Below are 14207 nucleotides of genomic sequence, written 5' to 3'. Positions count from 1 at the left end.
ATAGTAGTGACAATGACAATGTGAGATCTAAAAAAAATATTCCAAATGATAAATTTTGACAACTGTGCTAACGTGCTTGTTGCACTCCGCAGGAGCACTCGTCAGCTCTCTTTCTTAAGGTGCAGAAGCGCTTTTCTGGCGTGGAATTTGAAATCAAATGTGGTTTTTAGCAGCTCCCGGCTATTTTGGTCGCTCAATGCCTGGCATTACCGTACAAAAAAGAATGCATTCGAGCAAGAAAAAAAGAATCCTAGCAGTCAGCATTAGCTAATATCTCCAAAAGCTCTGATCAGGCCAGATCCTTCAACTTTAATGCAAAGTTCAACCGAACTCATCGCCATGATGTTGATTGCAAGAATCACGTGACTAAGATATTATCTAATTTAAACTCTGTCGGCAAAGTATGAAGTGACATAAAACTTCAAACCATAAAACTGACGACAGGGCACATTCTTCGTCTCATTTCTAATAGGTTGAACAATCAGTCCACTTTGTTTTCACAGTTTCTCACTGGAATGACTAAACGAATCCTTCCACAGTTAATTGGTTTGTTGATCGTAAATCGGCGTGTTTGTAAGCAAAAAAGTCCACCAGTACGGCAAAAGACAGCTTGTGACATAGAAAAAACAACTAAAATATACCTGTTCACCAATTGGTCACTAGTGCCAATGTGGCCTTGTCCTTTACCATCTTAAACAATAATACGAGACCGATCACTAATGACGAGTTTATTTTTTAACATCTTATTAGAGAGCATCATTGAACATTTAGCTTACTATGAAGGCTCGAGACTGTCAAATGGTTGAGTGCTTCTGTCCTTCCAATCGCACGCCATACCCCTGATGACATACAGTTTGATCTGTCACTCGGATCCTTCCGGCCACCACCGGTGTTCCCTTCTCAAATTTGAGAATGTCACGATATTGATGGATCCTGCTTGGGATGGGATTTCTGAAGACCACGACGCAGCAGTAGATTTTTGGGCTCAGCTTATAAGTCAAACCGATATAGTGATACTGAGTCAACCAACTGCTGAATCTTTAGGTGCATATGCGCTGCTGTATGCTGCATTTTTGGCACATTTCTACTCGCGTATTGCGGTATACGCTACCTTGCCCGTGGCCAACTTAGGCAGAGTCACTACACTTGATTTATATACATCTCAAGGACTAATTGGACCCGTGGACACCAATAAACTGGATTTGTCAGATATTGAAGACGCTTTTGACCACATAATTTCGATCAAACATTCCCAAATATTGGATCTCAAATCTAAATTCGAGGGACTTACAATCGTAGCTTACAACTCGGGCTACGCCCCGGGTGGATCGATTTTTAGCATTACCACATTTTCCGATAAGGTTATTTACGCCCCGCGGTGGAATCATACCAAAGATACAATCTTGAACAGCGCAGCTGTGCTGGATATTTCAGGAAAACCTTTAACTTCCTTGATGAGGCCTTCGGCGATAGTCACGTCTACTTCGCATCTGGGTTCCTCATTACCGTACCGCAAGCGAGCATCGCAGTTCAAGGAGGTCCTGAGAGGAGTGCTCTCTAAAAGCGGCACAGCCGTTATTCCATGCCAGGTTGGTGGAAAGTTTTTGGATTTACTTGTGCTGGTGAATGACATGATTTATGAACAAAGAAGGTATAGAAATCAATCGGATCCGCCAATTTTCTTGGTTTCTTATTCTCGAGGCAGATCTCTCACCTACGCCAGAAGCATGCTGGAGTGGTTATCAGCGTCTGTGATCAAAACCTGGGAGGGCAGGAATAACAGATCACCTTTTGATCTTGGTTCTCGATTCTCCATAGTGACTCCCGAAGAGCTCAAGAAATATTCAGGACCCAAAGTTTGCTTTGTTTCTGAGGTGGAGAGACTTATCGACGATGTGCTTTCAGCTCTTGGAACATCGGATAAAACCACAGTTGTATTAACTGAACCTGATGGCGTCCCTGAAAGATCCAACAAAATTCTCTCAAGCATGTACACGACTTGGTTGAAGACAATCAAGAATCGGGACAATAGAGCTCAAGATATCAGGCCGATCCTGTTTGCCCAAACTGTCAGAGCAGGATTTGTCACGACAGAGGAACTCAAAGATGAAGAACTAAAAAACTTTAAAGTAAAGCTTGAGAAGAGAAGCACTGATCGTGCAGCACTAATGGAAAAGCTGAAAAAAGAGGCAAGAGCCGATGGGTCGTCCAATGTAGCTGGACTTATTGACGCAGTAATTGAGGAAGAGGATGACGACGACGACGATGATATTCCTGATTTTATTACAGCCGTCAACAGGAAGGCCAATGCTACTGCAAAACCACTGGAAATTCCCGTTGATGTTTACATCAACCCTGAAGCACAGCCTAGACATAAGATGTTCCCATTTCAACCGGTGAAGATCAAGCGAGATGACTACGGTGATGTTGTAGATTTTTCTCAATTCGTCCCCAGTGAACGGTTAGAGGAGAATGAGAAAAGATCTGCTACAGATGCCTTTGCCGAGGATGAAGACCCGTATGAGATAGAGGTAACATCCAAAACATCCAAAAAACGGCGTGGGGCAAACACTGCAAAAGGAAACGGGAACAAGAAAGAGGAAAATATGGACGACGTATCTTATCTGAATGCGCTCAACAAACCCCATCGACGTTTCCTGAATGAAGTCAGTCTTTCTCTGCGATGTTCGGTATCTGTTGTAGATCTTACCAGTTTGGTTGATCAGCGGTCGATGTCTGTTATTTGGCCAGCCCTGAAGCCGCGTAACGTTTTGATGGTAGCTCCCAAGAAAGACCAGAATGTAACAGCCCTCAAAATGCTGAGGAACAAGCTCGTTGACGTTACAGAGCTCGAGTTTAATATTCCTACAACTTTTGAAACGTTGATCCGGTCATTGGATGTTTCTGTAGATCCGGAGCTCGATCAACGGCTCAAGTGGCAAGGTGTCAGTGACGAATACACAATCGCACACGTTGTCGGACGCCTGGTATGCGATAATGCTTCATTCGTCGACGGAATGCAACACCATCGCGACAAATGGGTACTGAAACCAATCACCAACGGCTCCAAAATGTATCCCAAGGTGTCCCTTGCCATTGGAGACGTGAGATTAGCTGAAGTGAAGCGTCGTATGACTGAGAAGAACCATGTTGCCGAGTTTAAAGGTGAAGGTTCGCTCGTGATAGACGGAAAAGTCGTTGTCCGGAAAATTAGCGACGGTGAAACAGTAGTCGATGGCTCTCCCTCAGAGCTATTTTACAAGGTCAAAGCAGCTGTTGCAGACATGTTGGCCAAAGTATGACCTCATGAGATCTTTTTTGAGCACCTTTGACCGAATTTACTGTCGTCGCCGCCCCAGGTCTCGTTAAACGAAAGAGTAGCTATAAAATCTGCGAGATGAAAGAAATATCTAGGCGATGAGCTTGCTCCCGAGGTTAAAGAAACCAATGACAGACAGAGACCCGAGTATCAGGGGTCGATCAAAAATATCCCAGCATGGGCTATGGGGTAGCTCAGAGAAAACAGGTTTTTCTAATTCTCAAAATACGCTTCCTACGAGGATAACGGGTGCTTTGAGTCAGGAACAAATTGTTGCTTACCAGGTGATGTTTCGCATCCAGGAAATCACTACGAAGCTGAGGCTAAACCAAGTTAATCCTCCAGCTCGGCGCAGTCGATCTGTGTCGCCTCCACCTGTGTACGATGCACGAGGCAAGAGAACTAATACTCGAGAACAACGCTATAAAAGACAACTAGAAGACGAGAGGCACCGACTGGTGGAAATAGCACTGAAAATGATACCTCATTTTGTGGCTCCTGATGATTACAAGCGACCCACGAAATTCCAAGACAAATACTATATTCCAGTTCAAAATTATCCCGAAATCAACTTCATGGGACTTCTTTTAGGACCTAGAGGTAACACATTGAGAAAACTACAGGAAGATTCCGGTTGCAAAATAGCCATTAGAGGACAAGGTTCTGTTAAAGAGGGTAAAAGTGCGTCTGATCTGCCGAAGGGTGCGATGAATTTCGAAGAGCCCTTGCATTGCATAATCAGCGCAGACAGCGAAGATAAGATACAAAAGGGAATCAAGGCGTGTGAAGGCGTGGTAGTAAGAGCAGTTACTTCCCCAGAAGGGCAAAATGAACTAAAGCGTGGTCAGCTTCGAGAACTTGCGGAACTCAACGGAACTTTACGTGAAGATAGTAGGCCGTGCCCCATATGCGGTTTACGCGGCCATCGAAGGTTTGAGTGTCCTGATAGAACAACGTTCTCACACCAGGTCATCTGCCAGAAGTGTGGCCAGTCTGGTCACGTCAGTAGGGACTGCACTTCTGGTCAGTTGGAAAACACTGTCCAAAACGACTTTGCTAGTCCAGCTATGCTTTATCAAAGAAATGTCGAAAGTAGTATGAAGAGGCCCCACATTCGAGATGAAGTAAACGATCAAAGAGACTGGAAAAGGCCCAACATAGGCTTCAACGATGATCTTGACAATTTTCAAAATATTCGTCCTCAGTCGACAGCGTACCGGCCGAGACATGGAAGAGATCCATCTGCAGTTGAGACAAACACGCGTCCCGGTGTGATGAGTAGAGGTCCTCCAGGTCTAGAAAGCTTTTCATCGTCATACCAGCCTTCCTTTAGTGACGCGCCCGGCATCATGGGCCAGCAAGAGCTACATGGTGGTGCAATCCCCCCTAGCATCAATGGATCAACTTTTGGTCAAATTAGTAGCCAAGCCGATGCTACCGAACTTCCAGCAATTGATAATCAACACGCAGAGAGCGTCACAGGCACGCCAATGAGCGGGCCTCCTGGCATCTCGATCAATGGGCCTCCAGGTGTGTCAATGATTGGCCCTCCTGGTACTCTGCCTAACGCTGGTGTCGGTTATAACGCCCCTCCTGGCATGGCAAAGTTGTCACCCCCACCTGGAGATCATTCAGGGTTTATTCCTGATTCTCAACCTTTGTCACGGACTCCTGGACAATCTCCGGCGTTAGCTCCAATTGGCAGTCTTCCTCCTGGCATGTCAGGCTTACCAAATATTACTGCACCTCCTGGGCTAGAAGCACCTCCCACTGCTTCACCGGCACCTGAAGAGGAAAAGAAAAGTAGAGACAATATATCAGGACCTCCAGGTTTAGGCATTTAATAAAAGTAGCATATTCAGAAATGAAATCCATTGAACTTCTATGATTTTACAAGTAAAGCTATACAGGCTTCTTCTTCTTTTGCCACTTTTGTGCCATGGCCAAGAGCTTCGATCTTTTGTCCGAATCCGCAGGCTTGTTCGTGTCCTCGGGAAATTCCAAATCAGCGTACTCAACTTCAACGCCGCCTTCAGATTTCGTTTTATACTTCAACAGCGGTAGTCGTTCTTTAACTTTCCGTTGTGTATCGAAAGTGCCGTGTACATTCTCATAGTCACTCAAAGCTCTCAACACAGACTCTCTTTCCCGCTTTTGATTGCTGTTTGCATAATGTTTAAGTGCGTCCTCAAAAGTTTGCCTCGTATTTAGCTTGTGTTCATCCGTGACTTCTAACCCGCTTCCTGGGTCGAATGACGAGGAAGACTCTGAGCCCTCAGCAAGTTGCTCTTCGGTGGGTATAGAGCTATGGTAGAGAGCCATTTCTATCCAGACATGTGGGTCGTATGAGCTCATTTCTAATAGCTCTTTGTAGGCGCTCAAGGCCCTTCCATATTCACCCTCTCCAGACTCATATTCAATTAGTCTCTTCATTACTTCATAACGTTTCTCAGCATCGAGACCAATATCGCTTGATGCAGCCAAATGGTAGATAGCTCGAGCTCGTTCTTCATCACCTAAATTCTCTTCGAGTTCAGCGTAGTCAAACCACGTCGTAATGAGCAAAGGATCATAAGCAATGAACTGTTCATATATTTTCCTAACGCGATCGAAATCTTTCAACTGGATTTCGAGTCCAATGTAATCTTTGTAAAGCTTTCTTTTCGGGCATATTCCTAGCGCACTCCCTAAAAGTTTCCGTGCAGTCGTTAGGTTTCCCTGTCGTAGCTCAAATTTGGCATACATAGTCCAAATTTTAGCGAACGTGAACTGCTTGTTCGGTAAGACTTCCTTCGTTAGTCTATTAAACAGATCTCGAGTTTTCGTTATATTGCCCAATTGTAGTTCGAAGTAGGTCAGCACCCGAATCCATAGATACACGTACCTGCGCCAGCCAAGGCTTTTATCTTGATCCTCAGGAGCATTCCCCAATATAGACTTTTCCAGCTCTTCAGCCAGTTCGTTAGGATAATGCTCTGTGAGTAAATCGAGGTAAAGCCACCATAGATCGTAATCTCTAGAGTTCCTGACAAGGGCAGCTTTATATTCTCTTCTTCGCTTTTCAGCAATAGACTCGTCAAGATTAGAGCTCATATTGTACATTTTTTCAAAGGTCACTCGTCCTGAGATCAGAAACTCGTTTTTGGGCCATTTTTCGAGTGCCAAGTGATACAGTGTAGTTGCACGCTCCTTTTCCTGTTGACTGGCCTCCCATTCCGCAAAAGCACCAATAATGCTGGCGATGTCCTGATCCGAAGTTGCTGGATACAACGCCAGTGTGTCTAATGCTAGAGAGTACGCTTGACGTATAGTGTTGGTTGTTCCATGCTTCTTCTCAAACTTTACCCATTTGAGCCATGTTTCGACGCCTGGGTACACCAAAACGTACTGACCATAAACTCTGCGTGCGTTATCAAATTCGAGGTACCGGATTTCAAAATCGACAAAGGCGTCGAACGCATTTTTGCCCGGTTGTAAAGAGCACCATTTACTGAACAGTCTTCGTACTAGGACGATATTGCCCAAAGACTCCTCTACTATCACATATTTCAGCCACAGCTTGTCAATGCGAGGAAGTAGGTTTGTAGCTCGTTCCAGCAAGTTTCTAGAATGGTTTACGTTTTTGGCCTTTAATTCACAGTCGATGTACCTCAGCCATAAGGGCACATAGCTATTGTTCACCAAAAGAGCCCTTTCAAACACAGATCGGGCCCTTCGCAGATCATGCTGCTGAACCTCAAATTGAGCGTATCGGATCCACTGTTTGACATCTAGTCTTTTCACTTTTAGTACATTTTCAAACTCGGTTCTCTTGCGTCCTTGGTAGTCCTTCAATTCTTCCAAATCGAGTATTTCCACTTGTGCAGTGGGCTTGGTTACTTGTTTACGCTGTGTAGTATCTCGCAGAACATCCTGGTGAGCTATTTGGTGAGGCTCTGGGCTAGCAACTGCATTTACTTGATCAAAATCCATTGATGTGATGGATCAGCCGAGAGTCGAGTCAAATATGTCTTCTTTGCAACGCGGGTTGGCTCTAAAAGATCAGAATTCAATAGGATTTCTTGTGAGCCAGCTTTAGAGTGAAGAAGAGGCTCAAAATGGGTCAGAAAGCGATCTCGGAGCTCCTTCTCTGCAAGATTTGAATTCGAGATGAGCTTCAAATATTTCGATGTCATTTACGTAGTATATGCCATAGTAATTTAGACGATATCCACATCTCGACAGGACTCACGCAATTCACTGGATGTAACAGTAATAAGAACCCGCTTTGAATCTTGCAGAGCTATTTCAGCGTCTTCATAAATGTGGCTATCTAATGATACTAGTTTCGAATGGATGCTACTTCTGTTGCGAGTATTCGAAAAATAAAAACAACCTCTTAAAAGTTCTAACGTCACACAACCATTCTAAGGTAACGTAGTTTCTCTGAGCTATGCTCGTCTTCCTTAAAATCCGCCTCGCAGCGTTAAAACAAGGTGCAATTGCATCCCAGAAGTCAAGTTGGAAGCCGATACTGTCATTTCGTCATCACTGTAGCGGTAGTGGAAACCACCTTTTTTCGTTAGTAGCTGCGAATCAATGACCACAATGTCTTTGAGTTCAACGTCTGAAGCTTTCTTCTCACTGTAAAACATACATTTGTTTGCCCTGGAAAATGAGCCTCTGCTGGGATGGAGGAATACCCTCTTTTTCTTCTAGATACTCCTTGATACGGGAAACTTTGTCTTGCGGGTCCACCACAACTTCAACTTCTTTGCCAGTGAGAGTCTTGACCGTTAGCTTCATAATTACTCGATGAGTTTTGATTTAATGGTGATAGTTCGAGGTATTATCACTATAGGTGAGATGAGATGAGATGAGATGAATTTTATATATTCACTGTAGAACTTGAACCTACAAAAAAGTATTGATAATGCTGCCAACACCCCACGTTTCATGCGACTACGACAAAGTTTACGAACCGTCTGAGGACTCTTTCCTCTTGTTGGATGCGCTGGAAAAAGACCGGGCGTTTTTAACGCAGTTTTTGGGCTCACAAGGTGTCAACCTGGTATGTGAGGTCGGTTGTGGATCCGGGATTGTGACGACTTTTATGATGCAGAACAATATACCTAGTAAATATTCTATATATGTTCCCACAGACGTTAATCCGTGGGCTCTCGAGTCCACGGTGGGCACGGTGCAACGTAACGAATGTGGACAGCGATTTTTTAGTCCCGTACGCACGAACCTGGTGCATTCGATACGTGAGCAAGAAATCGACCTCTTGGTTTTCAATCCGCCTTATGTGCCGGCCGAGACAGTCCCAGCAGTACCGCAGGATTGGGAATTGGACCCAACAAAGGTAGCAAGTGAGCAGCGACCTGACGATTGGCTGGATCTCGCGCTCCTAGGAGGTGATGACGGGATGGTTGTCACTTGGCAGCTACTCAATAATCTGGACAGCTTTTTGTCTGCTAAGGGGGTGGCATACATTCTATTCTGCGCGAGGAATAAACCTCTGGATGTGGTCAAGCACATGCAGGAACAAGGCTGGCAAAGTGAGTTGGTCGAACACCGCAAAGCCGGTTGGGAGGTCCTCAGTATTTATAGATTTCACCGTTAGTTTTCTTCTTCAATATCATTCCATGCACATTTTGTCACTGTTGTTTCTCCCACTAAGTCATTATGAAAGCGAATATATCAGCAAAGGTGTCATCACAACACGCTTTCCAGCCCACTGCTTTCAACGCATACATTTCCTCATAATGTGCATAACTTACGGTGTGGAAAAACTTTCTTAGCTGCGTGTGTTTCTGAATAGCATGTACTCCCTGTAGTAGCGGAACTCTGTCCTTTGAACCCTCCACAACATCGAATTCGCCGGCATCCGTTTTTGCAAAGTCCTTGCAATCGCTAATTTCATCAGCCAAGCTGATATAAGGATCCGTCTTGTAAATACAGTTGATAGTGTCGATCACGAAAAGCCACTCGTAACTGGCAGAAAATTCTTCAAAATTTAAGGTCAACAGCATGTCCACACTTTTAGCAACCTGAAAAATCACATTAGGCTCTACGTCTTGCTGCATCTGCAGACATTCATAGAATTTTTGAAACCCCATTTGCAAGCTGTAGGACAACATACTCCAATACTCGGCAAAGTGCATTGCCGAAAACTGCAGTAACACACACCTCAAGAGTAGGAAACAACATGACTTGATTTGAGCTTCCTCCGAGACTAAATGTTGCTCTAATTGATTCATTAAGTCCTTGAAGTGCAAAAGATAGTGGTCTTGAGGAGAGATCAAAAGGAGGTAACCAATTCTGATAATGTTGTGGCATTTAGTATCGATCTCAGATTCACTCCAGGCCGTAAAAGGATTAATGTTGGGACCCAAAGCATTGGCTTTGACACTGGTAGACGTGATTAGCTCATTGATCAATTTATCCTTGTTATCGGGGTAGTTCGACCACTCGAATATGACCTCATTCCAGGGAGAATAGTCACCCAGAAGACAAAATCTTCTGTCGCTGGAGAAAACGTCATTGATCAGAGTCCTCAGAGCCTTTGACTTGCCTCCAATCTTGGAAATCGTCAGAAGAAGCTTCAGAACATGTGTTGGGACACGCTGATGCTGCCTCTTCACGCTAGCAAAAACCTCAGATTGAGCTACTAAAGCGATAGCCGCAATGCACTTGTCTCCTGCTGGAAAATCAACAATAATGAACCGCAGTCTTGAAAAAACATAATCGAGGTCATTGTACGTGGAGATATCAGCAATATTAAAATCTTCGTTGAGCGCGCTTGGGAGATATTTGCTGAAAATGTCGGAAAGCTCTCTCCTTACCTTTTTGTCCTCACCAAATCTGGTATTGTGTATTTTCTCACTTACAAGAGCAATAGTCTTCAGAACTAAGCATGATATCTTCTTATAATGCTGAGAGTAACTCGAAATCTCCTTTATAAGCAAGATGAAGTCATCGTACAAGTCCTCCACCGCAGCGTTCTCCAAAGTTGCGAGATATTCGAGGATAAAGTTTAGCATTGATCTTGCACTGAGCTGATTCATTAATAGAGGATTGGGCGCTGTTCTCGAAGGCGTGGTATTTGAGAATTTTACTGTCGATAGTTTGTTACATCGATACACGATGCCTTGAAACAGGTGGGGTAAGGTTAGCGCTGGCTTGTTGCCATCAAGAGCGTGTATGAGCGTCAAACTAACGTTGTCAGGGTGCTCTGATATAAACTCTTCAAGCACTTCCAAAGGCTCGAGAGCAAATATCGCAATCAGGAGATTTTTAGATTGCGATTTATACTTGTAGGCTTGATGATGTAGAGATTCTTCGAAAAGATCGAACTCGTCTCTGCCACTTTCATTTTCTTTGGACTTCGAATAAAAGTGTGACCAAGTCCAAACTTGCAAACAGCAGGAAACAACAAGCTTGAATGACTGTATGATGATTTCACGCTCGTGCTTTATTTTTGATTCATCGGTACTTTCATTCGAAAAGACATTTGCTACCACGCTCTGCAAGAAATCATTTCTTGAAGAATTGTAGTGAGATGCACCCCCACTCTCCTCTGCCGCTAGGTAGCTGTGAGAAACTTCCATTAGTTCTCTTAGCCCACTCATGAGGTAAGCTATCGATTGGTATCGCAGGCCTCTTTCCGCGTCATTGCCAAACAGCTCTTTTATCCGCTCTGTGATTGATGTCGTCAAGGGCAATATGATGGAAAAAATGGAGTCTTGGAAGTACACAAGGCTTTCCGATAAAAGTTTGACGTACGAACAAATTATCAATGGGCTTTTCATGCTCAAAACTCCAGTGACCAAAAAATCGATGTAGCGTAATTGGGACTTGTCGTCATTAAAAATTCCCAGCTCAATGTGCTCTTCATGTGAAAGCCTTAACACTTTAGAAATGAGGTGAAGTAAAGACACAGATATCAACTCTGACTCTTGAGTGCCCACCCCAAATTGCTTGTTCGTCAGCTCTAGCAAAAATACTACAATGTGCTGAAAGTTGTGTTCGGTTCCGTCCAACAGAATATCAAGCAATAGTAAAACTGTGCGAACGCTCTTGCCCGTATGATTTTCTTTCGCACCCAAGAACTTAACTATTATTGCGACCACGAGGTTTTTGTAATTTGATATGTCATCGCCTTTCCACGTCTCTGTGGATTGAATAGAGGTTCGCTCTGCCTTGAAAGACTTCTGAACAAGAAGACTGTCAACACTCAGGACGTTAATAAGGATTTGACAAGAATAAACGAACGAGTCAATGTCATCCAATTCACCCAGGGTTTCCTTGTAAATCAACTCATTGCTGAGAAGATTTTCACATAATATGTGATATAATTTGTTGGCAGAACCTTGCTTTACGACTCCGGTGATCCATCTCGATGTTGTAAGGTAATTTGGGTCCTGATCATCAAAAAGTTCATCGAGAACCAATTCGAGTGGCCTGCGAATGATAGGTGTGTTATCCTCGGAATGAATCCAAATGGCATCCAGCGCACTCGTTTTCATATTTATGTCTGTTTCTCTGACGAAGGCAAACGACAGCGCACTTTCCACAAACTTCGATCCTAAAGCAACCGCTAATTGATCCAAGCACTCGACTGATTCAATTTGGGCATCGGAATTGACCAAAAAGGGCCAAAGGTTGGAAACCAATAACTTGGAGATCTTCGCAGTCTCTATAACATGAAGTTTGGGAGCAAGATATTTTGTACAGATCTTTACCCAACCGAAGACAGTGTCGCTGGACCCACAGGTCGAGTCAGCGTTTATTTCGAACAATGTGTCCGTCAGCGGTTTCGATAAATCGTTTGAGCCGGAGGCGTCATTCTCTAGAGGTCGAGATATAGGTGAGACGTCTGCTCTTTGAGGAATTTTACTTTCGAGCTGCAGAAATATTTCAACGCTTTTGTTGAATCGGTAGCCGTTCTTGGAGTAGTAGATTAGGCATTTTCTCATCTTTACAACAATGAGTAGAGTTAGATCTGCCCCTGAATATGGAGGTAGAACATCTGATGAATCTTCCATATTCGGTGCTTTCGTTGAACTCAAAAAGTTTGAGTAATAGTCCGCCACAGCTCCGTATTCGTCCCTATCTGTAACACCTGATGCATTCGAAAGCTCCGAATGTTCAATGGGTAGAAGAGCTCTTTCTGGAATTATTGAGACGAGAAGCTCACAAATTGCGTTGAATTCATCCTCATGAAAACTTGTGTGTCTGCAGAGGATGGCGAGCAGGATTAGCGGCAAATGTCGCACAACGATTTCCTCATCATGGCCGACCCTGAACCGTGAAAGTACGAAGATAAAAAGGCCTAGATTGTTGTTCTCAACAGTCGACTGAAAAAGGTGACTGCATATTATATGCGTTTCGACGGAGTCAAAGAATTCGGACGCATTTTTCATGATAGCGTCGTTATTTTGAAAACGGAAAGCTGCGCTCATCAATGGTATGAAAACCTTCGGTATGATATGTGATGCAATTTCCCAGCGATCCATTATGGTAAGACAAATTTTGTAAGCGTCTGGTATTTGCTGGTCGTGTTTTATCATCTCGGTGAGCCCTGCAAGCAGGTAAGCTTCACCATAGCGTGGGAAATAGTCATCTGAAGGACTTGATTGAGAGTTGGTTGCAGCGACTGACGAAGGTCCAAGTAACCAGCTCCATATTCTTCTGCTTATTGACATGTCCCGACTGAGCATAGTTTTGCAGCAGCTCATCATAAGCAAAGTTTTATCTGATTCTGTAGCCAATTGCTGCAGTATTGGAGAGTTTAGGTTAATGCGTTGTAGAAGTAAGTCCAATATGCCTCGCTTTATAAGCAGTTCGCTATCTTCAGCCAAGCAGCTCACTAAACATCTGATGAGAAGGCCAGGTTCGGGATGCACTACATCCTTTGCTGCCGGCAGCAGAAGCCTGAGCGCCGAGTCACGTTTGCTCCTAGTACTATCCTGGTCGTTAATAGAATCCTCCGGTGACGATACTTCTTCATTTTGGCGGCGGATTTTGTGAGGGACGGCATTAAAAGAGGGTAGGAATTTAGTCAACCACGCAAGGCCGCCTGGCCTTCTTTCCTTGTTATTTATCATGATCATAAAGCAGCTTTGCCAGAACAGAGACTCGTCAGCAGCATTTTCTCGAATTGTTTCGATCAGAGCCAGTGTGGCAGGCTGAGATTCGCTGCTTTCGTCATCGATATCTGGGAAAAGACTGGCCAAAAGAGGCTTCAGTATCAACCGCAGTGTTGAAGCTGGCATTTGAACCACATGGTTTTCATAAAGTTCGATCAATGGACCTTTCACGGACATAGAAGCATACGACATCAATGGTAAGAGTCCCGGTATCCATATATTGCACTCTTTGCTTAAGTTATCTATTCCGATTTTGTCAAAAATGATGCTGTACACTTCAATTGTTTTCAAATGTACTCCTGATGGTAAGTTCGGCGACAGGGACGAAGCCAATCGTCTGCTGACCTGGTAGGGGAAAGGAACATAGTATCGTACGTTTTGGAACTGAGGTGTCCAACTTTGCAGTGCTTTTAGTAGCTTACCCAAGCTGGCGATGTAATCTGCCCATTCTGTAACCGAATCGAAATGCTGTAAGGCGCGTTCGATGCTTGCGTGGAACTTCTTCTGTTTGCCGTCCAATTGTCGATTATTGAAGTCAATTGAAATAGGCTTGAGGGGCACCGACATTGCGTTTTTGGAGGGCCTAGAAATTTTGAAAGCGCAAATTGAAACACGTTAGTGATCTTTCAACGAAATCAGTACAGGACGAACAATGATGTGTTCTAAACTGTGTCTTTGTTCGAGCTCGAGTCGAGTTTATGGGTAGTGCAAATTGGAATTTGTATGGTAAAGGAAATGATTATGAAAATGGAAAA

The 14207-nt window shown here is 44.0% G+C and overlaps 6 protein-coding genes across 6 annotated transcripts; 3 read left to right on the top strand and 3 right to left on the bottom strand.

Annotated features, from left to right (window-relative positions):
- Positions 1-842: 842 nt before the first annotated feature.
- On the top strand, positions 843-3302 carry CFT2 (LALA0S07e05204g1_1; the record flags this gene model as incomplete). Its single annotated transcript, XM_022771547.1, has 1 exon — positions 843-3302. One exon carries the CDS (start codon positions 843-845, stop codon positions 3300-3302), a length of 2460 nt encoding a protein of 819 aa, XP_022629443.1.
- Positions 3303-3417: 115 nt separating this feature from the next.
- On the top strand, positions 3418-5163 carry MSL5 (LALA0S07e05182g1_1; the record flags this gene model as incomplete). Its single annotated transcript, XM_022771546.1, has 1 exon — positions 3418-5163. One exon carries the CDS (start codon positions 3418-3420, stop codon positions 5161-5163), a length of 1746 nt encoding a protein of 581 aa, XP_022629442.1.
- A 58-nt stretch (positions 5164-5221) lies between these two features.
- Positions 5222-7291, bottom strand: CLF1 (LALA0S07e05160g1_1; the record flags this gene model as incomplete). The annotated part of the gene is made up of 1 exon (XM_022771545.1): positions 5222-7291. The coding sequence occupies one exon, from the start codon at positions 7289-7291 to the stop codon at positions 5222-5224; it is 2070 nt and encodes a 689-aa protein (XP_022629441.1).
- A 473-nt stretch (positions 7292-7764) lies between these two features.
- Positions 7765-8104, bottom strand: RUB1 (LALA0S07e05138g1_1; the record flags this gene model as incomplete). The annotated part of the gene is made up of 2 exons (XM_022771544.1): positions 7765-7849; positions 7956-8104. The coding sequence occupies 2 exons, from the start codon at positions 8102-8104 to the stop codon at positions 7765-7767; spliced, it is 234 nt and encodes a 77-aa protein (XP_022629440.1).
- A 127-nt stretch (positions 8105-8231) lies between these two features.
- MTQ2 (LALA0S07e05116g1_1) lies at positions 8232-8924 on the top strand (the record flags this gene model as incomplete). The annotated part of the gene is made up of 1 exon (XM_022771542.1): positions 8232-8924. The coding sequence occupies one exon, from the start codon at positions 8232-8234 to the stop codon at positions 8922-8924; it is 693 nt and encodes a 230-aa protein (XP_022629439.1).
- A 52-nt stretch (positions 8925-8976) lies between these two features.
- DOP1 (LALA0S07e05094g1_1) lies at positions 8977-14019 on the bottom strand (the record flags this gene model as incomplete). Its single annotated transcript, XM_022771541.1, has 1 exon — positions 8977-14019. One exon carries the CDS (start codon positions 14017-14019, stop codon positions 8977-8979), a length of 5043 nt encoding a protein of 1680 aa, XP_022629438.1.
- Positions 14020-14207: the final 188 nt, after the last annotated feature.

This window comes from Lachancea lanzarotensis, scaffold LALA0S07 (assembly GCF_000938715.1).
Source record: "Lachancea lanzarotensis genome assembly LALA0, scaffold LALA0S07, whole genome shotgun sequence".
In the NCBI taxonomy this organism is placed as follows: domain Eukaryota; kingdom Fungi; phylum Ascomycota; class Saccharomycetes; order Saccharomycetales; family Saccharomycetaceae; genus Lachancea; species Lachancea lanzarotensis.
The sequence above is the reverse complement of the archived record's forward strand: the minus strand, read 5'-3'. Positions and strand labels throughout refer to the sequence as shown.